The sequence below is a fragment of the Ctenocephalides felis genome, unplaced genomic scaffold (assembly GCF_003426905.1).
Source record: "Ctenocephalides felis isolate EL2017-DRISC unplaced genomic scaffold, ASM342690v1 CF-g0.4_SCAFFOLD_03572, whole genome shotgun sequence".
NCBI classification, from domain to species: Eukaryota; Metazoa; Arthropoda; class Insecta; order Siphonaptera; family Pulicidae; genus Ctenocephalides; species Ctenocephalides felis.
In genome coordinates, this window is record NW_020539726.1 from 33,912,347 (window position 1) to 33,934,408 (window position 22,062).

At 28.6% G+C, this 22,062-nt stretch overlaps 2 protein-coding genes across 2 annotated transcripts; both read left to right on the forward strand.

The window, feature by feature from the left end:
- Positions 1-1,815: 1,815 nt before the first annotated feature.
- LOC113388394 lies at positions 1,816-3,975 on the forward strand. The gene is made up of 7 exons (XM_026625777.1): positions 1,816-1,827; positions 2,153-2,272; positions 2,674-2,724; positions 2,798-3,022; positions 3,097-3,220; positions 3,349-3,587; positions 3,820-3,975. The coding sequence occupies exons 1-7, from the start codon at positions 1,816-1,818 to the stop codon at positions 3,973-3,975; spliced, it is 927 nt and encodes a 308-aa protein (XP_026481562.1).
- Positions 3,976-4,039: 64 nt separating this feature from the next.
- LOC113388395 (testicular acid phosphatase homolog) lies at positions 4,040-7,781 on the forward strand. The gene is made up of 9 exons (XM_026625778.1): positions 4,040-4,088; positions 4,726-4,778; positions 4,846-4,956; positions 5,017-5,190; positions 5,259-5,327; positions 5,399-5,590; positions 5,661-5,784; positions 7,314-7,561; positions 7,623-7,781. The coding sequence occupies exons 1-9, from the start codon at positions 4,040-4,042 to the stop codon at positions 7,779-7,781; spliced, it is 1,179 nt and encodes a 392-aa protein (XP_026481563.1).
- Positions 7,782-22,062: the final 14,281 nt, after the last annotated feature.

Below are 22,062 nucleotides of genomic sequence, written 5' to 3' on the forward strand. Positions count from 1 at the left end.
GAAACCTTTAATCATTCTCCGAAGGTTTTACGAAAGTTTCGATCAAAAGTATCTAAAATATGTCAAATAAATAAAATATTAATTTACAAGGCTTTTGTTACCAAAGTATGTCAAATGTATTTTGTGTATATTCAAGAATCTATTTATAATTTTGTTTCCATGAAATGTTTTAACCCACTGATTTTTTCCTTCAGGAGGAGTATTCGCCAATTTAATTTTAGAAGAATTTGAGAAAAAGATGTCAAATAATAATAATCAAAATGTACTTCAATTATTATGTGCTCAAGAAATAATAGTGGCTACAGCAATATCAGCTCTAACAAATTCAAAAACCAGTATTTGCGACAGAACTATTGATATCGGAGTCGTAAAACATGGAACTGCTTTGATAGCAGAACTTCATAAGAAAAATAATGAATATTATGTAAAAGTAAGTGTAGGAAAAATTATATCACACTAAAGTGTTTTAGAAAATTTACTGTAATTAATAATTTGAGCCCTTAAAATTTGGTATTAAATTTTAATTTTTGCCCTGTCAGGTGTTTCTGTGGAATCCTGATGCAGATGAACCAAAACAAATAAAATATGCTGAATGCAGTAATGGGGAATGTACTTTTGAAATGTTCAAAAATATGTTGAAAAATACTGCAATAACAAAAGACAAATTGCAAAATAGCGTATATTGTAAAAAGTGAAGTTTGAATAATTTTGAAACATTTTTCACTGTTATATAAATATAAAATAAAAATATGTTGCAAAAAATTTTTTCGATATTTACTATGTGGATTTAAATTTAACATGCCAATCTCCACGATAATATCAGAACAAATAACTTCATAAGACTATTCTTTATATCCCACATATATGGTCCTATATATAATTTTTTAAAAATATATCGTCTTACATGGCCCTATATAATTTTATTTTCTCAAAAGCTAAGAAATTTTCAAAAGATGTAACTAAAAAGTTATTTTCACTTGATGTCATATTTAAGATCTATAAACTAAAGTGAATATCTGGCATCACTATTGCTTGATATCAAGCTGACCAAAGTGCTTGCTACGAGATTAGTATTGATAGCATTTTCAAAATAGATAAAGTGTCTTACTTGCAATTATTTTAAAGATTAAAGATCTACTTTTTGCCTAATAGTCGGTGTTCGAGCCTCGCAAATTTTTTTAATACATCTTCCTCTAACTGACATAATAAAATAATTTCCTACCCTAGTATAGGTACTAAGCTAGTTATAAGAAATTATTTGTGAGGCTCGAACATGCCGCCACGTTTGAAAAAACAATGGGAAATTAATTTACATGATTTTTCAACAGTCGGTTTTATCATATTATGACATTATTTCAATTTAATATTATATTATTAAAGTAGGTATAATATCAATTATGAAAATATAATGTAAAAATTTTAAAATATCAAACATTTTTGGTTTAATTAAAAAAATACAAGGTATCATCAAATATTTAGTGTTAAAAATCGTCAAAATAAAAAACAACAAATTTTGTAATATTTATGTATACACAATGCTACTATTTCAACAGCAATAATAAAAATTGATAATACTTTTTGCTTCGGTATTTTTTTGGAAATACTTAGTTGTTTACATATTTGGTATTGCATAAATGCACAATTTTCGAAAATACTTTTATAATTAATATATAATAATATCTTTGTGAAAATAATATAATATAATATCTGTGAAACCTTTGGAAAATGAAATCCAAATTAATATTTTTCTGTTGTCTAGAAATATTAGGCATAAATATTTTAACGAGTCAGGGAGCAGAAAATTCTACATTATTGATGGCCAAAGTGGTAAAAATAATTTCACATTGATTTATTGGTTATACTTAAAAAATGTATTATAAATTTAATTATTTATTTATCAAATATTTTAGAGGTTCAGATTAATTTATTTATACACAAAAATATTGCTTTTGATTATAAAACTCTCCCTTAAATACACAACGTAATTGCTTTAATTTTTCATAAATTTTATGTTCTTTTTATAGCAAATATATTTGTCTAAATAGAATGAATAGATGAATGTCTAAAAAGTATAAATATAATATAATTAAATATAAAAATTAAAATGAATTAAACTGAATATACTTCATTAGAAAATTAACCTACTTTTCAGATATTTCGCAATGGAAAACAATCTCCTCCAGATCAGAAAGAATTTGATTCATTTAATAAAAATAATAGATTGAAAAAACCATTTGAAATGCAACCGTTCAAAATGAATGATTTAACAGATGTAATTATAAAATAAGTTTTTATTAACAACTTATTATAGAAACCATAATTAATACTTCAAAATTATTACAGGAAGGAAAAATTGATATGTACAATCTTGGTATCAAAATCCAAAGGTGGTATAAAAATAGTTTATTTAATAATCAAGATCCACGAGAAAATAAAATAAAAATTGAATCAATATCTCAAGAAAGTTGTAAAAAAGTGCCTCTTTAGTTAAAGCAGGATTACTGAAAAAGGTATTGAAATATGATTTGATTCAAAAATAATAAAAATGATCTAAGTCAGATATTATTCTCGCTAAAAAATTTAAATTTATAAGTAGTTTGTAAACTAATTAACTTAAAGACCAAATCAAAATGTGCAAATCTGATGTCTTCATATAATATCTCTATATTTTAGGAATATAAAAAAAATTCAACAGCATCTGAAATATCTCCAGCTGATAATTCGGTAAGCATTAAATAAAATTTAGATAAAATCTATATTATTAAACATACATTTTCTATTTATTTATTTATTATAGTTTAACCAAATATATGGAAATAATACTTGTGAACCTTTTAAAGAAATGCTTGAGGATGTTAAACGTGACTTTCTTAAATTCAGACCATTTTACAACACAAGAGACACATTAGGAAATAATCTTGATCTTAAACAACCTGATAATCCATATTTAAGATTATCCCATGATTCTCATCCCATAAAACCCCAGCATATGTGGAAAATGTATGAATATTATCAAGCCCTGGTAAGTCAAAAAAAAATTATACAATTGTACCTTATAAACTAAAAATAGTAACCCATAAATTTATATCTATACAGCGTTTTGGAGGTAAAGATTTACCAAATTGGTTAACTGAATCTATGATGTTAGATATGGAAGAAAGCAATAAATTATTAATGCAATTCTTATTCAAATATGCATATGCCAGAAAACTATCAGCAGGTAATAAATATATTTTAATATTTTAATATTGTTTCCTAAATTTTTGCTATCCAAGTACAAATCCTTTGTATAAGCAACCTGAATATTGTAACATATGATATCTAATATATTTACTTCATTTATATCAGGTTCCTATACAAATAGTATTTTAGAGGAATTCAAGAAAATAAAGAAAAATTCAAAACAAAATGGTCAACATCATCTTCAATTATTGTGTGCTGATGAATTAATAGTTGCTGCAGTTATTGCTACTTTAACTTACCCAGAAAGTAATATTTGTGGAAATAAATTCGACATGATAGTACCAAAACATGGGACAGCAATAATTGTAGAACTACATGAACGCCAAAAACAACATTATGTCAAAGTAAGTCGACTATTAAAAAAAAAACTAATTAAATGTAATAATCTCGTAAGTATTAAAAAAATAATCCACCAACTAGAAAATGTTGAGAGTGAATTTCCTCATTTATTTTTTTTATTTATTATCCTCATTTATTGACTGTCTTTTTACTTATTTTATTTATTACGTAAATATGTCCCATGTCAATAATTTAATTGTAGTTCTTCTTAATTTTTTTAAATATGATTTATTGTAGGTTTTACATTGGAACTCTAATGCAGATGAACCAAAAGAAATAAAAAATAATTCATGTAAAAATGGATGCACTTTGGAAAATTTTGAGAAAATGCTGAAAGATGCTACTACATCTGATTATGAATACTTGGATGGTTGCGGAAAACCTATTGATTAAATTATTATATTGTTATTGTAATAACAAGATTTAATATAATTTTCCAACTTTTTTATGATTAACTATGACAACAAAAATCCCTAATACAAGCTCTAGTCAAGAGAAATTCCATTGTATAAGAATTACTCTTCACATTTTGTTTTAATAAATAAATTTGCTCGCAAATTAAATTTTTGTTTTTTTTTTTGGTTATTTTTTGCACCTCGTATAATTTTGAAATATAAATTTTGCATTAAATATATTTATCCAATACCAATGTATATATTTTAAATAAATGTCCCAAAAAGATTACTAGTTTGTGTATATTCTTTACTTGTTTAGAATAATGGCAAATTATTTTATATAACTAAAATATAAAAATTCAAAGAAAAGAACCATTCATAACTTATTTAACATTCACTTCCAAGCAAGTACAAGTAGAGTACCTTCTTGTACATATACATACAATTTTTAAATAATTATTCAAGAACCGAAAAAAAACAGGAAAATAGGAAAAGTATTTATAAATAGTGAAGATAGAGTAAAAACTATAACTGTATTCAATATAATACACGTAAACATTTCGTAACATATAATTAATAACAAATTTTCTACAAGTCGATATTAGTCGTTATTTGTTACAAAAACAGTGTACGATAATAATATAAAATATCATTAGGAATTTAAAACGAAAATTGTAAAAAAAGAATCTAAATCGGCTATTTTTAATAATGAATTTTCTTGTGACTTTAATATTTATTTTTGGTTTAGTGCGAGCAAAAGACAATGTACCATCAAATACTACATTGTTGTTAGCAAAAGTGGTAAGATTTATTAAAATTTAGAAGTCATAAGCAAGATTTACTTAAACATCGTTTATATTTTCTCTAGATATTTCGAAATGGTAAACAACCACCTATAGATAATACTACATTTTTTGAATTTCTTAAACGAAGAGGTAAATTCGAGTTGGAGCCGTACAATGTTAACGATTTAGCACAGGTAACATAAATTGTAAACCTAAATTTTAACTACAATAAATAAAATTTCTCATATATTTAGGAAGGAAAAGAAGATATGTATACTTTTGGTATCAAACTGAGAAGATGGTATCAAAAACAAATATTTGGCACAAACAACCAAGAAACCAACAAAAATCAAGTACACATTGAATCCACAAAACACAAAGCTTGTGAAGAAAGTGCTAAATTGGTTGCAGATGGAATTTTTAAACATGCAAGTTTACTAATTTTGTTTACAATTTTTTAATACCATCAACTAAATTTATTCTAATTTAACTTAAGGATTTCAAGAAAAGCATAGATGGAAAGCATTCATCATCAAGTTCAATGACAACTATAAATGACACTCTTGTTAGTAACAATTAAATTTTGAATAATGAAAAATAAAGGATGCTCTACAAATAAATGATGTTATTTTTCAGTTAAGTTACTTCTACAGTAATGATAATGAATGCAGAATGCCCTGGTCGTTGCAGCAAAATATAGGGAATAATTTTTCATCCTTTCGCCCTTATTATGGTACCAGAAATAAAATAGCCGAAAATTTGAAAGTGTCACGTGGAGGAATTCAACCACAACATATGTGGAAAATAAATGATTATTATAAAAGCATGGTAAGAACAAGAACTGTATAAAATATTAAATATCACATATTAAGATATATATAAGAATAATTAATTACAGCGTTTTTCTGGTCAAGAATTGCCAGAATGGCTAACAGAAGATATGTTATTAGACATGGATGACAGTGACAGATTATTCATGAAGATTTTATTTTCCGGTAGTTACATCACACAGATTTCAGGAGGTATAAATAATTTACTGAATAACGAAAAAAATGTCTTTAAAGGCTAATTTTGTACTAGTTCAATTATTTTAATTATATTATTAATACGAGGTCTGTTCAAAAAGTTTCCGGAATTTTCGTTTTTTCAAAAAAATATTTATTTATTCGTCTACATTAATGTGGTCCCCTTCAAAGTAGTCCCCCCCAGATATAATACACTTATGCCAGCGTTTTTTCCAATTTTCGAAGCACCCTTGATATTCACTTTTTGATATGTCCTTGAACACTCTCGGCGATTCGGCCTTTATTTCTTCAATCGAGGAAAACCGCCGTCCTTTCATGGGTCTCTTCAACTTTGGGAATAGGAAAAAGTCACACGGAGCCATATCTGGTGAATATGGAGGTTGGGGCATGACTACGGTATTGTTTTTGGCCAAAAAATTACGAACAAGCAACGACGAGTGAGCAGGTGCGTTATCGTGGTGCAACAGCCATGAATTGTTTTTCCATAAATCGGAGCGTTTTTTTCGGATTGCTTCACGCAAACGTCGCATCACTTCAAGGTAATACTCCTTATTAACCGTACGACCTTGTGGTAAGAACTCTTGATGCACTATGCCGTTATAATCAAAGAAAACAGTAAGCAAAACCTTGACATTCGATCGAACTTGACGTGCTTTTTTCGGTCTTGGCTCACCTGGGCTCTTCCATTGGGACGATTGGGCTTTGGTTTCGACATCATAACCGTACACCCATGTTTCATCACCAGTTATGACCCTTTCAAGCAAACTTGGATCGTTGTTGACGTCATTTAACAGCTCTTGAGCGATGTTCATGCGATTGCTTTTTTGGTCAAAATTTAGCAGTTTTGGAATGAATTTTGCTGCCACTCGTTTCATGCCCAAAACATTTGAAAAAATGTTATGACATGAGCCAATTGATATGCCAACTTCATCAGCAACTTCTCTAATTGTGATTCGGCGATCATTCATAACCATTTTTTCCACTTCTTTCACATTTTCATCGTTTGTTGACGTGCTGGGTCGACCGGAGCGTTCGTCATCTTCAACGCCTTCGCGGCCATCTTGGAAACTTGTTTTTTTCATAGCAGACTCACCATAGGCTTTTTGTAACATTTCACACACTTTGTTACACTTTATTTCATTTTTTACGCAAAATTTAATACAAATTCTTTGACTTTTCAATTCTTCCATTGTAAAAATCGCCGAGCTCAGAAAACACGTCGAACCTTAGCGACTACCACAGACAAAGTAAACAGTGAATATAGCTGAAAATTTCATCATACTTTAGGGGCATGTATACCAACACAATAAAAAATTTTGACAATCAGACACTCCAGACCCGCGAAATTTAAAAATTCCGGGTACTTTTTGAACACACCTCGTATAAGGTGTGAATTTCGTTAAGTCATCATTGATTCATCATATATTTTTGGTAGAACTTATTCGAAAATCAAAAAAGCATTTTTACCAATAAAATAAATATTCACGTAATTTATTTTTTGCTCATGTATATTTCTATTAAAATAGGTGTATACGCTAATATGGTATTGGATAAGTTCCAGCAAAAATCTACTGAAAGGAACAATAATGAACCAAGGTTAGAATTATTGTGTGCTTCAGAAATTATAGTCGCTGCCTCAATTTCAGCATTAACATCAGCCAAAACAACAGCAAGTACTAAATGTGGAGAAGATTTTGCAGTAGTCCCTAAACCTGGTGATGCCTTAATATTAGAACTGCATAAAAACCATGACGGGTCGAAACATTATGTCAAGGTAAAAATGAGACCACATAAAAAGGTCATAATTTTTTTTTTTATTATATTTTATTTTTTAGGTTTTGTTTTGGAATTTTGGATCAGATGCTCCTCAAGAATTAAAATACAAATATTGTAATGAGGGTTGCCCCTTGGATCAATTTCAACAACTCCTTGGAGGGATAATCATTAAAAATAGGGAACTAGAAAATTGTGGAGTACCCTTGAATAACAAATAATTACAATTTTGTAAACAAATAATTTATTACTATATGTAAATATTAAGAAATAACTAAATGTTAATTTTATTTCCAAAACAACTTTAATTTCGTGTTTTATTTTCGAATACCAAAAAATTTGACAACAACAATTTCGGAATCCAAATAAATTTCACAACGTTTTTCAAAATTTCGGTAAACAAACATAATATTATTTAGTTATTAATATTTAAATATATATCTTGAACTTGGACTTTTTGAAGCTTCAAAAGCGCCTGGTATAATATTTAGTTTTATTAATTACAGTTTGCCTATGAATAAATAAATTCATTTATAATGAAAGCAAGTTGTTTTTTATTTTTAATATTTGCCTTAGCTGATTTAACAAATGCACAAATGCGTGAAGGTTTTCTATCTGCAGTTTATGTGGTAAATATAAAGTTAAATATTTTATAAAATAAATTTATATAATAATAGGGATTATATTTGGATTATTTTTAGGTAGCTAATACTGGGAAGCATGAGCCATTACCTGAATTTTATAAAAATATTCAAGAATTGCAAAAAACAGTAAATGATAACAATGTAAAAGGCCACTTAACTAGTGTTAGTATATTTATAGAACATTAATCAAACACACGCTAAATTTGATTTTTCGTAATATTTATACACTTTTCTATTAGAGAGGAAAAGAGCAAATGTATATAATGGGTGCTAGGTTGAAAAGACATTATTTAAAAATTCTTGATGGAATTCACGATAGAAACAATATCAATGTTACGGCCATGGACAACCCAAGATCTCTTCTGAGTGCAAATTTACTTCAAGCTGGATTCCTTGGTCAGGTATCTTCTTATAAAATATGATAAAGTCTGTGATGCTTATTTTTACCAAATTTTATTTAGTCCGTTCTTTAATTTTTTCAGCCCCGCAAAGAAAGTTCAGAGAAGGAGTGGGACTCAGCAGATAATAAAACTAAAATTCATGAATTTTACGAAAAATCAGTAAGTAAAAAAATATGTCTCAAAATCAAATATCAAAAATATCGATAATAATAGTGTTGACAAGAGCCTGAAATAATATCTATTATTATTGATTACGGCTTGCTTATGAATAAATAAATAAATTAATTAATGTTTATATTGCAGTTAAAGGCTTTCTATAATGATAATCAATGCAAACAAATATTCTCCCAAAGTGTGAAAACATACTTTGATGGTGAAAATACAAAGTATTCTGCATTAAAAAGCAAAGTACAAGCAAAAGTGCCACAGGTTAAAGATGATGATATGTGGAAAGTGTATAATCATTTTCTATCTTTAGTAAGTAATATTAATTACTTATATATTTTAATTGAACACGTATAAGTGTCTTAATTAATAATACAGCTTTTTCAATTCCAACCAGAAAAAATGATAACAAAGAACTTCCAAATTGGTTGACATATGATGATTTGTTAGATATGAAGGAATATGTGGACACTTATATAAGAACATTCTCCAAAACAGTTGAACTGAAGCAAATTTCTGCTGGTATTATTAAATTTTAAAAAATCTAGTTTTTCCTATAGTATATGATATTTTAAATTATTATTAGGTAAATATGTGAAAGAATTTGTTGATTCATTCGATAATATTCGCCGTCAACGTGGTGGCCATATTATGAGAATATTTGCTGCCGAAGAAATGAGTTTTGCAGCAATAGTTGCAGGATTAGGGGGTAAAGACAATTATAAAATTTGTGGTGAAGATAAACCCCTGGGATGGCCAAAACATGGAGCAATGATTATAGGAGAATTACATACTGAAAGCAAATCGAGAGATAAATACTTTAAGGTAGTAGAAAACATATAAAAATCTAAATGAACATAAATATACATTTAAAAAAAATATAAACACTCATAATATGAGCATAATATGAAACAAATCATAATATGAGCAGAATTTTCGATAGATATCTCAATTATAAATTATGAATACATACATACTTGATACAACATGTGTATCGAATATTCAACTGACATGTTTTTATTTAAAGCTCTTATATTGGGATCCTGATGAAGAAAAACCTCAACAACTGCATTTGAATGGTTGTAAAGGTTGTACCTGGTATCAATACTGGTTCAGCACCAGGCGATATTACAAAGGATAACAAAAAATGCCAAGTTTAGTCTTATCTTAAAATATTGTATAATTTATCTAAATATTTGTATTTTTTATTGATATGCTTTAAAATATTAGTGTATTCTACAGTTGACCATATTATGAATAAAAAATTGAATATTATTCTTTGTTTTTCATTGAACTCTGTGTAAAACTTATTTAATTGCATTTATTCCAGTATTAAATTGTAATGCAATTTAATTAGGAAATCGTATATTATAAATGAGTGGATTCTATATAGGATATGGATGCTCAAGGAGTAGCATGTACAAAAAAATAAAATATTAAATTAAATTAAATAATTAATTTGGTAATTGTTAATAATAAGCCAACTATATGTGGGTAATATAACTGAAATCTATTATTACTATTAAAAATATCTCATATGATTTAAATTTAAAATTAGGCCATGAGAACACAGTGTTATTTCCATCATTTCATTCATTCACTACAAATCCGTGGATTAACAAAAATTTTCAGAACCTGCATCTAGCTCAAGGATAACAATACAAAACGACCCAGATTTTTCCATAAAATTAAAAATTATGCATAATACAAAATTATTCTACTAGGCTTAATTTATATTTGAATAACTCAGATCTCCAAATCTCGGACGACGATAAGATCATAATTATATTATCTAGGAGATAAAAATTCTTAGTATAAATACTCGAAATGGGAAATTGTTCGGATAATATGTCGATTTAAATATAAGTGAACTTATAGATAATTAAAAATGAGAATATTGCTATTAATTTTAGTTGTAGTTTATAGTTTTAGTTTACAAGTTCATGGACGGAGTGCTAGACGTTCTACGACTATTAAATTAGTACATTTGGTAAGCAAAAAAAAATTAAAATATATATGAGAAATTATTTTTGAAGTAAAACTTCTTTAGGCGCAACTAGGGTGTAAATCCGTACGAATGCAACGGAAGTGCGTTACGGCAGACAAGAAAAGATAAGGGTCAAGTGCCAATGATTCGTCATTCGCTCTCGATGATATCATTTCTATACGGGTCGATTGTGATTAGACGTCGTGTATGTGAATAGAGATCTGTTGTTTTATGGGTAACGGCATCAACGTTGTATGCGTACCGATATCAACAAGGAAATCGGCATAGATAAATAAACATTATAAAGATACATCGTAGTACAAATCTTGATTTAATGAAAAATGTCTGAATCAGAAAAATATTTTACCCTGTTCCTTGAAAATAATAAAATAAATTAATAATAAGAAAATTAATTAAACAATTTAACGCAAGTTTATTGATTAGAAATTATTTTTATATTATTCGTAATTTTTTCTATAAATCTTCGAAGTTATTGAAATGGAAAATTTTTTTTAGGCAAGGCAGATATTAGAGCTGTTCAAAGAATGAGATTATATCGACAGCGAAAAAGTAAAAAAAATACACGCAGTCAATGAATGTATTAATTTTAATTACATGAAGTTCTTCGAAACACAATTACATGATGAGTAATTTGTTTAGACGTTGTTTAACATAATCCACTGTGTGAACGAATATTATAGAATTTATTAATCAATGATAAAAATATAAATTAAGTGTAATATACATATATATATACGAAACAAATTTAAATTTTATAAGTTTAAAATGATTTTTAAAATTCACTTCTTTGGAATAAAATTAACGCATATTTTAATCCAACTTTTCAAATTGGAAATGTGAATATTATATATGTGTAATATATAACAACCGAAATAAAACGACTCATTAAATGAAAGTAAAATTATTATTTGTATTTCAAATAATAAATCTTTATCAACTTTCCGAAGCAGAAGTTTATGTTTATGTGAATTAAAATTAGCAAAAAATTGCAAAATTTCTCGTCCAAGTTTAATAAATTAAGAAAATACTATCAATCGGTATTTAAATTAATTAATATATTAATTAACCATATAAAAATGAATTCTTTTTTATAGATGTACAGACATGGAGACCGTACTCCTGATGATTTGGAAATGAATGCTTTTCCCAATTATGACAATGTTAATAAAACTTGGTACCCTATTGGAAAAGGACATTTAACCAATGTAAGTCGAAAAACAATAGATATATTAATTTAGAAAAAATTGATTGAAAATGTAACGTCCTTGATATTAGTAGTTGAAAACTACTGAGACAATCAAGGTAAATAAAGTAAATACAAAAAATAATAAAGTACCATTAGATAATTTTCAACTAACAAAACAACTTGCAAACCAGAAATCATATCAGTTGCTGAATTATAGTTAAATATCATGAATCCTTTAATCAAAGTTTTGCATAAAAAATATTTCATTAAATTTCCCTTAGGATGGTGTCCTGCACATGTTCAAACTTGGAGAAGCAGTCCGAAGTAAATACAGTGACCTATTTCAAGGAGTTTTCAATATGCCAACTTATGAAACTGTAAGGACATTTACTACAGAATATCCTAGAACCAGGGCCAGTGCCCTGGCATACCTGGCAGGTTTGCTGCCACCTGCACAGGAACAACAATGGGGCAGAGAGGTAAAAAAAAAATCATTCCTAATTACTTCATCTCTGAATACTCGTTTATTGTCTCTAATTACACTCTCTACAATATTCATCTCTATATGTCAGTATTTGTCTTTCACAATATATAATCTACTCAACTCATACATTATTCTTTTCTATTCTATCCATATGTCATACAAAAATAATATAAATTACAAACTAGTGGTGTATGGCATCGTGCCTTAAGGCAAATTGCTGGAACTTCCCGTACCGTAATGAAATATTCGAGGAATTTTTAAACGTTTTCAAATATATTATTATTACAAATACTGAGACTTTCATTATTTTTGCTATCTTGTTATATCTGAGCAAATCAAATGTAAATCATAAATAAATCAATTTATCTCCAGAACATTAACAATCGTCCTTCCATTTAGAATTCAATTTCAAAAAAAAAATATTTGCCTAATTTGCACAAAATTAAAAAAGTGCTCCCGTATAGTCACAGTCTAAACGCATTTGCAAATAATTCTGTGCGACATTTTCACTTATACTGTGCTTAGCTTGGCGGCATTTTCACATTTTTCAATAGTTTTCAGAAAATTGAAAAAATGGCCCAGTACATAAACAGTCTAAACGCACTTGGGTGAACATTTGTACCAGAGTGGCGCTTAGACTGTGCTTAGCCTGGGTAATTTTTTTAATTTTTGATCCAAAATTACAAAAATATTTTATGGAAAATAAAAAAAGATGTGATAATTTTTTATTCTCAAAAGCAATTGTTTTGTCAATACAAGCAGAAAGTTTTTTAGATCATTCAAACCGGACGCTTAGTTCATTCAAAAACTGCCATTTTTTGCACATTTAGCTCTGTATCTGCAGAATGGCGGGACCTGTCTTTGCCAAAAACTAATCACCTCTTCTCCCAATCATTACAAATTGAATGTTTAGATCATTCAAATACGATATTCCGTTCTCTCAAAAACTCGATTTGTATTTTCTGCACTCTTGCACTGCACTGCTCCGTATCTCCGTAACGGCTGGGCCTGACTTTGCCAAAAACTAATCAGCACATCTCTCTATCAATAGGGATCGAATGTTTTTAAACCATTTAAATCGGTTGATCCGTGCGCCCGAAAACGTGGACGAAAAAATGCGAACATACAAAACATACACATACACACACACACATCCATTTTTTTTCTGAGGTATGCCAAAATGTTCAGAGACCTTCAAAACGTCGAGAAATGCAGAAATTTTCATTTTCGATTTTCGGCTCATTACTATAACTACCCTACGGGGAAGTTAATAAATATTTGGAGATATAGCAAAAGTAATATAATTTGTAAAAAAACAGAATTTCTAAAAATAATCTGTTACCTTTTAGAGAGGTTGCAATGGAAGAAGATGCAGAGAACCAGAACTGGCATCTCTATGGAGACCTGTTACTTATGTACCAGATGAGAAACTTAATTTGGCGGTAAATTTAATTCAAACTCACAATAAACAGATCCTAAAGATTTAGTATTGTCAATTTTTCTAGGTCAACTTATGGGCCAACTGTCCAGCATTCTTCAACGAGACATCACGTGTACAAAATTCACAAGAGTTCCAGGAGAAATTTTCAAGATATCACAGATTGATGCAAGTTTTGTCAGCAAATACAGGAAAAGAGATCAAATCGCCAATTGAAGTCTGGACATTGAGGACTTTGTATGAAACCCAGGTAATAAAATACAGAAATAAAATTTTTGCTGCTAATGATAATCAAAATTATGGATATCTATTAGAAATAGGTTTTAAAAACCGTTTTTTTTGCGTAAATTATAGAATTCAAAAACCAGTTTTTAGTGAAAAAAGTCGGTTTTCACTGTATAAATAGAAAATGACAAATATAGCCAAATATAAAAGATAGATGAAAGCGTTTTGATTCTTGAAAACATATCGGTTCAATAGCATTTCATATCTTATCAGTCTGCAATGGTTTCCATAAAGGTTTTATATATATTAATATAGATTTTTATACCAGTGTATATATTAATTTAAATTAGTGTGACTTCTTCTTGAAGAAGTAACTTCATCTACTCAAACTTAAAAAAAGTTTTAAACCCTAGAAGTCACAAATTAAAGAACAGAAAACTTAGAATTATTATATCAGGCTTTAAAAACAATTAAGTGTAATTAAGAGTATTTTCTATTTCAGAAAATTTTGTGAGTAATCAAAGAACATGTCTAAGTAGCATTTCGATAGACGTTCTCAGTTTTTTGAAATCATATTTTATTAAACAAAAAAACAATTAGAATGTTTAAAATTAATTAATTAAAATTGTTCGGAACAGACAATACCCGAGTTTAGCTTAACTGGTTTTAAAACTAAACTTGATATTATAGCAAGTATGTATCAACATTTACATTTTTTTTAATTTAATGCATTTTTTTTATTTAAAAATGTGTTATTTTTATTTATTAGAAAACTTTCCTCTCACTATCATAAAAATGTTTTCATTCTTATATGTGAAAATGATGCATGAATAACGAATAATTATTTTCAAAGTTATTTAATTAAGATAAACTATTATTTTTTAGTTCTACTAATTAAAATTAAAATAATTTTGTTTACTATCTATAAAATTGAACAATAAATAAATTCAGTCAAATACTGCTCTAAATTACACTAAATTTGCGGATAAATTACAGAATATTCGAGCAAAAATTTATTTTCTATATAAAATTCGAAAACCGGTTAAAACCGGTTTTTTAGTAAAATTAAAATTCGAAAACTGGTTTTCTGAAATGTCGGTTTTTGTATGAATCCTAAGTAGGAAGCTGCTGGTATTGAGAAGCCAACTTGGGTATCCGACAACTGGAATGATATCAACGAGTACACAGATCTAGTCTTTCAATCCATGTTCCATAATGATATACAGAAACGATTTGGAGCAGGTACAAATAAATACAAATTTAACAACAAGTCCAGATAAAATATTCATATTTTATTTCTATTCAGGAGTGATATTGAAAAAAATATTAGACGACTCCAAAGCCAAAGCAAGAAATGCAGATAATCTCAAAGAACGTAAAATGTTTGTTTACTCTGGTCACGAAACAACACTAGTTCCTTTATATGCTGCCTTAGCCGGATCTGGTGGATTTATAGACAGACGTGGATTTAGAGTACCCACACACATTCCTGAATTTACAGCAGCACTTGCCATAGAACTGCACCGATCAGTATCAAGTGGAGAACATTTTGTCAAAGTAAGTATTAAAAAATATAAAACCTTATACAACATGTTCATTGGATTTAAATTCTTTCTAGTTCTTTTACACAAACGGTGACCGCAACTTCCACCCACTAAAACGTTCAGATTGCCCAGAACTTTGCCCCTTGGACGAACTAGTACGCCTGACTCAAGCCTTGACGTACAGCACCGAAACAATTCAGGAAGAGTGCAATCCAGGCGCAACGATTTCAACAAGACCACCATCTGGTACGACTCCTTCAGGAACAAGTGAGACCACACGTTGGCCTACTACAGCTACTGAATGTCCCACATATCCTCCGACGAGTGATACCAGGACACCATTTCCGACAAATACACCAACTTCTCCGACAACTCCGACTACAACTCCAACAACTCCATCTACGACTACAACTACGACTACGCCAACCCCTGGAACTCCGGTACCAGGTTTTCCATCATTTGTTAAAGGACCGATTGTGTATGATGAAAGTCCGACGCCTTTTCCATTTGGTCAAAAATTAGAAGGTAGTAATCGAAATTTTAATTTAAAATTTTAAGATTTTCTAACTGGGTTTGAATTTTATAGTTTTAGGACGAAAACCTACAAACAGATATGCTGTTTACGAAACCAGCGACACTTTATTAAGTGAACCAATAGTGAATAATAACATGAAATCTTCACCGTTTATCCAAGTTTCACTGAATGATGAAAGTAATGAAGCTGCAGATACATATGTAAAAGGAGCAATATTTCGAAAAGGTTTTGCAAAAGTAAGTAATGGAATATCGAGAACAAATGAAGAACTGCAAGAGCCAATTGCTAAAGTAACAGTAAATGATAACATAAAATCTTGGCCATTCATCAAAGCTTCAATAGACAATGAGATGAACGGAGCAAAAGTATTTTCGCCATTTGTCAAAGCTTCCATAGATGATGAGATGAATGGAGCAAAAGTATTCTCGCCATTTGTTAAAGGTTCACTAGGTGATGAGACAGACAAAGCAAAAGTATTCTCGCCATTTGTTAAAGGTTCACTAGGTGATGAGATAGACAAAGCAAAAATATTTTCGCCATTCGTCAAAGCTTCAATAGATGATGAGATGGATGGAGCAGTAGATATAGACGTAAAAGACACAATACTGCAAGATCCAATTGCAGAACTGACTGTGAATGATCACAAAAAAATTTCACCATTTGTCAAAGCTTCAATAGACGATGAGATAAACGAAGCAAAAGTATTCTCGCCATTTGTCAAAGCTTCAATAGATGATGAAATGGACGGAGCAAGGTCAAGAAATCCTAGACGAAGCAATGGAATATCAGATCAAGAACAAGAAACTAGAGTAGGCAATGGAATATCCAGAAATGCTAGGGTAAGCAATGGAATATCAGACCAAGAACAAAAAGCTAGAGCAGGCAATGGAATCTCTGACCAAAAACAAGTAGCCAGAGCAGGCAATGGAATCTCAGACCAAAAACAAGAAGCAAGAGCAGACAATGGAATCTCAGATCAAAAACAAGTAGCTAGAGCTGGCAATGGAATCTCAGACCAAAAACAAGAAGCCAGAGCAGGCAATGGAATCTCAGATCAAGAACAAGAAGCAATCGGAGAGGAAACTATGAAAGATACAATACTATGAAACCCAGCTGCAAAAAGCAAAGAAATACCATAATCTGATAAAAGGCAGCAATTGGAGAAAATTTATTCAATGAAAATTCCAATTGCTGTCATACTGGTGTTTATCCCAGAGTGCATTTTCAGGCCAACCAAAAATCATTATGAATCTATTGCTCAACCAGCACTTTAAATTTAATTAAATTAAACTTTGATTCAATTGGAATAGTATACAAATTCTTGATCAAAGATAAAATATAGTGTAATAATATTTATTTAATTTATTCTAGATGTAAAGTTTGTCAATAAATATGTTTTAATGACATACTTTTTTGTTTGAATTTCAAAACAAGAACGAATGATTTTAGAAACATTTCAAACAAGTAATACAGAAAAAAATAAAAAAGCTGAAACAAACCTGATGCATTTTTAACAACCCTAAGGAAAAGTTCATATTTTGGTCAGAAAATCCGATCTTCTAATTTAACATTAAGATTTGTTTGATACCAAAACGTAAAAACACCAATTTTTCAATAAATGATGAAACTAACAATTTTGCCATGAATTTGCCTTTATTTTAACTGCACATCTGATTATATTCTCAATTAAAATTTTATTATTCTCATACATATTTTATTTAAGACAAACACGTATGTCGTCAGCTGTTTGTAATTATTATACAGTCGTTTAGGTTGTTTATTATTAAAATTTATAATAATATATAATCTTATCGATACTGATAATCGTGGTAGTGACACAAAAAACCCGAACGCAATGTCAACAGAAAATGCTTTAAAGACAATACTTTAGAAATATGCAAATCGTACAAGGTATTCAGAAAAAACACTATTATAATAAATGAAAAATTAAAAAAATATTTTTTTGAAGAAAAAAGTAGTCTTAGACATAGACACTATATGTACTTCTAGTCTTTATATGTATACCGTTGTATAAAGTGCTCAAAAACTGAAGTGTATGTGACGTCACATGTCAGAGCGAACATTGCCGACGACAATCGCAGAACTCTCCCGATTGATCAAATGTCACAAGTCGTATGTTACGTGGCTAATATAGACCTTATAATATATAAACCTATTTTAACAGGTGGATTCGATTTCATGTACATTAATAATATTATTAATATCACTTCTTACAAAGTTATCAGTCCACACAATTGCCATTATATTATTGTAATAAAACTATCACAGATAATATTGGAATTAAATTAACTATTATGATAAATATTATTAATATCATTTCTTACTAAATTATAAGCCATCGCAATCGCCATTAGATTATTAAAATAAAACATATGACATATGGCATTTAATCAAATGGGAGAGTCCGCGATTGTCGTCGGCAACGTTCGCTCAGACATGTGACATCAGACTCAGACTAGGCGATCAAGCACTATATGACAAAATAACTAAAAAATGTAATATATATATATATATATATATATATATATATAATATTATTGCTTGCAACTTGTAAGCATAGCAAAGACGCGACGACCCGGGCTCCAACACGTTCCGGGTCGTCGTACCCCATTTTTTAGAGGTGTCGAGAAGCCATGACAATTTTAGTGGGATTGTTAATTATTGCATCCAATCTATGTTTTAGCACTTATTTTGCGCTCGACTATCAGTCCATGTAATATAAAGGTCTATGCTTTTAGAATTTAGATCATAAATATATATTAAATACTTGACTTATTTGTTCACCAAGGAAACCAAAGAAAAATAATCTGGTCCTATTTAAATACCAAACAGGTTTCCAAAAATTTTACTTCAGCACATTGATAGTAACCAAAAACAATTGTCAATTGCAAGTTACATCTAAATATCCATTTTTAAAAGAAATATCGAACCCCTAACTGGAATAAAATACCACGATCATTAACCCAATAACCCAAATGTATGTTCAGTGATTCTAATAACTTAACAAAACAATCCTTTACTATTGAACTGTTTCTTTTCCAAGTAACCTCTAGAATACCTTATACAAAAATAAATTGTTGATAAGAATCAGTTAGTTACCTCATTACTAATCACGTATTCCATTATTAGACTGACATGACCAAAACAAGGTCTTCTTCAAATAACACGCTACTGACCGCGTTGTAAAAGTTCAGTTTAGTGATCGATTTCAATTTGGAGGAAAGTCGAAAAAGTGGAAATAATTCCAAAGTAATTTTAGTTGTAGTCCATTAGACACATGAATGGACTTTGTGATATTACAAGTGGTGTATCAATAAGGAGGTAATTTGTAAAAAATTATGATATAATCGTAAAATAATTCTTAAACGCCTCAACGCAAGGTAATGACTACGAAAGTGATTCCAATAATATAGTGACGTCTAGGGGTGATTTTTGATAATTATATATTTTTTGAGTTTTTTTTTTAATTTCAAGTAAATTTAATACGTGTCATGCTTATACAAGGTTTGTTAAAAATTAAGGTAATGTATATTAAATACAATATACAATAATATGTAATCGCCTTAAATCTGGTCACGACTATAAAAGTGTTTCTAAAAATGTATTTACCGTCAGGAGTAATAAGATGATATAGAAGATATGTTAATGATTTATTTTCAATTTTAAGAAAATTTCGTTTGTAATTTTACATTATTTGTTTATACAATATCAAATTACAGAAAAGAGAATATCAAGTTTTGCTTTCAAATAGAGTGTTCTTGTAGTAAAACATTTAAAGTTCCAGAACAACTTAGGATTTAGTGGGTAAATCCAAGTTACGAGTTTTGTTAAAAATTTGTTCTGTTTAATTCTAATATAATTTTAAAAATAATATTTTCGATGACTACTTGCATAATATACTTACATCATTATATAAATTATAAAATTATAACTCTAATTATATAATAATTAACTCTTAAATAAAATTCTTTTTTCGACGGTTTTTCGAGTCCAAACCTACGACTTTCAGAACAACATAGTTTATCCAAATTAAGAATCTATTTGAAATGAAAATATCGTTAAATTTTAATTTGTTTATTTCCAATATAACTTCAGAAAAATTTTCAATGACTATTTAAATATTAATTTGACTTTTAGTAATATTTTTGGATCGTCATAAAAGTGCTTTCATGAATTTCAATTAAAATTCCTTTTGCAAAAATCTTACTAAACTAGTAAGTCTTAAATTGACGCCTAATTAAATGTTGAATAAAATTGTAAATTATTATTTTCGACACAAGTCATAAATGCAACAATAAAATATTAATATTCTTGAAAATTAAAAAAAATTAAAGCTAATACTGTTGTTGAAAAAACAAAAATATATGCGCATTAAATTAATGCCGGATACTTTTTGTAAAATGTGCAGTATAACTGTTTTGTTAAGAAGTTTGGAAAAATATAAATATAGTTAAAATTTTATCTATTTAATTCTGATTGGATTTCCAAATCATTAACAAACAAATTATCATAAACTAAATAATGATAAATATATGACAAATTACCAAAGTATAAACCACTAACAAAAATTAAAAAAACAAATATTAAAATTTCACCACAGCAATTAAATTCATAAAAACACAATTCTTGGCTTTTGTGTTTTTTTTAAGATTCTTTTGTAGTGTAGCTTGCATTTCGTAGGGATAGCATCGGCGCGACGACCCGGGCTCGAATTATTTCCGGGTCGTCGTACCTCATTTTCTAGAGACGTCGAACAAACCAGATCAATTTTAGTGTGATTTTAGTTAATTATTGCATTTTTATTACAGAGTTTTAAACAATAAGTGACCAATTAAAAATTATTGATTTTAGTACACTATTTTAAAGAGAAAAATGAATAAACTTTAATAACAAAAGTTTTAGTATGAAATTTCGGAATTAACTTAATGTGTTAATCTTAATGAGTTATGATTGAGATTTGGAATATATGCAATTTTATGTGTATTTCAAACAGAATATTAAATTTTTTAAATACCATTTTTTGAAATCTAAAAGGTACCAAATTAATAATCATATTCAGTCTGCTTTCTTATTGTTCTACTTAACATTGTTTTTAAAATTGTTTTACTACTTTTACTTTTATGACTTGCCCTATGAGAAGTTAAAAATGTTTAAACGTCTGATTTACTTTGGCCAAAATTTAACTTAACCACTTATTCAGTCACTGTGATGACCCAATTAATTACATAAAAAAATTAATCAGTGCGAATTTACACAAAAATAAAAATTAACACAGACACCAACAACTGAATGATCCACTTCAACAAATTAATCATATACGAAAAAATAAAAATAAAAATAGTATTACTATTAATCACATTCAAAACTTGGCAAAAAATTTAAATTATTTCCAAGAGCGTGACTCAGAGTGCAATTATATTTTTTTCATCGTAATTGATCCCAACTACTAGAACCTTATCAGTATTCGCGAATGATAAATTGTTCTTATCAAATATTTAGAGTTCATATATATAGTAAATCTCGTACAGTCGACGTCAGTGGTCAACTATTTACTAATTTAGTTAGACCGATTTCATTCATATATGTTTTTAATAAAAAGATCAAGTGTTTGTTCAATCTTTGTGGTATACAGAAATCTTCTCCATGTGAGTAGAAAATGATAGAAATTAAATAAAAATAATATTCAAAATTTCTATAAATTATGTTCAATATTTTTTATAAATATCATGTTGTTATAATAGTGATAGTGTGTCAGTCAAAATTTATATCAGAAATATATTTGTGTGCAAAGTTTCAAAAATTCATAAAAAGCAAAACTGTTATTCTACTCATTTTCACATTCACATTTTGC

Coding starts and splice junctions, on each gene's coding strand:
- LOC113388394 (XM_026625777.1), top strand. Junction 2,725..2,797: donor TATCTCCAGCTGATAATTCG/GTAAGCATTAAA, acceptor TATTTATTATAG/TTTAACCAAATATATGGAAA. Junction 3,221..3,348: donor TGCCAGAAAACTATCAGCAG/GTAATAAATATA, acceptor CATTTATATCAG/GTTCCTATACAAATAGTATT.
- LOC113388395 (XM_026625778.1), top strand. CDS start 4,040: ATGACAACAAAAATCCCTAATACAAGCTCTAGTCAAGAGAAATTCCAT. Junction 4,089..4,725: donor TAGTCAAGAGAAATTCCATT/GTATAAGAATTA, acceptor TTTTTGGTTTAG/TGCGAGCAAAAGACAATGTA. Junction 5,785..7,313: donor CATCACACAGATTTCAGGAG/GTATAAATAATT, acceptor CTATTAAAATAG/GTGTATACGCTAATATGGTA.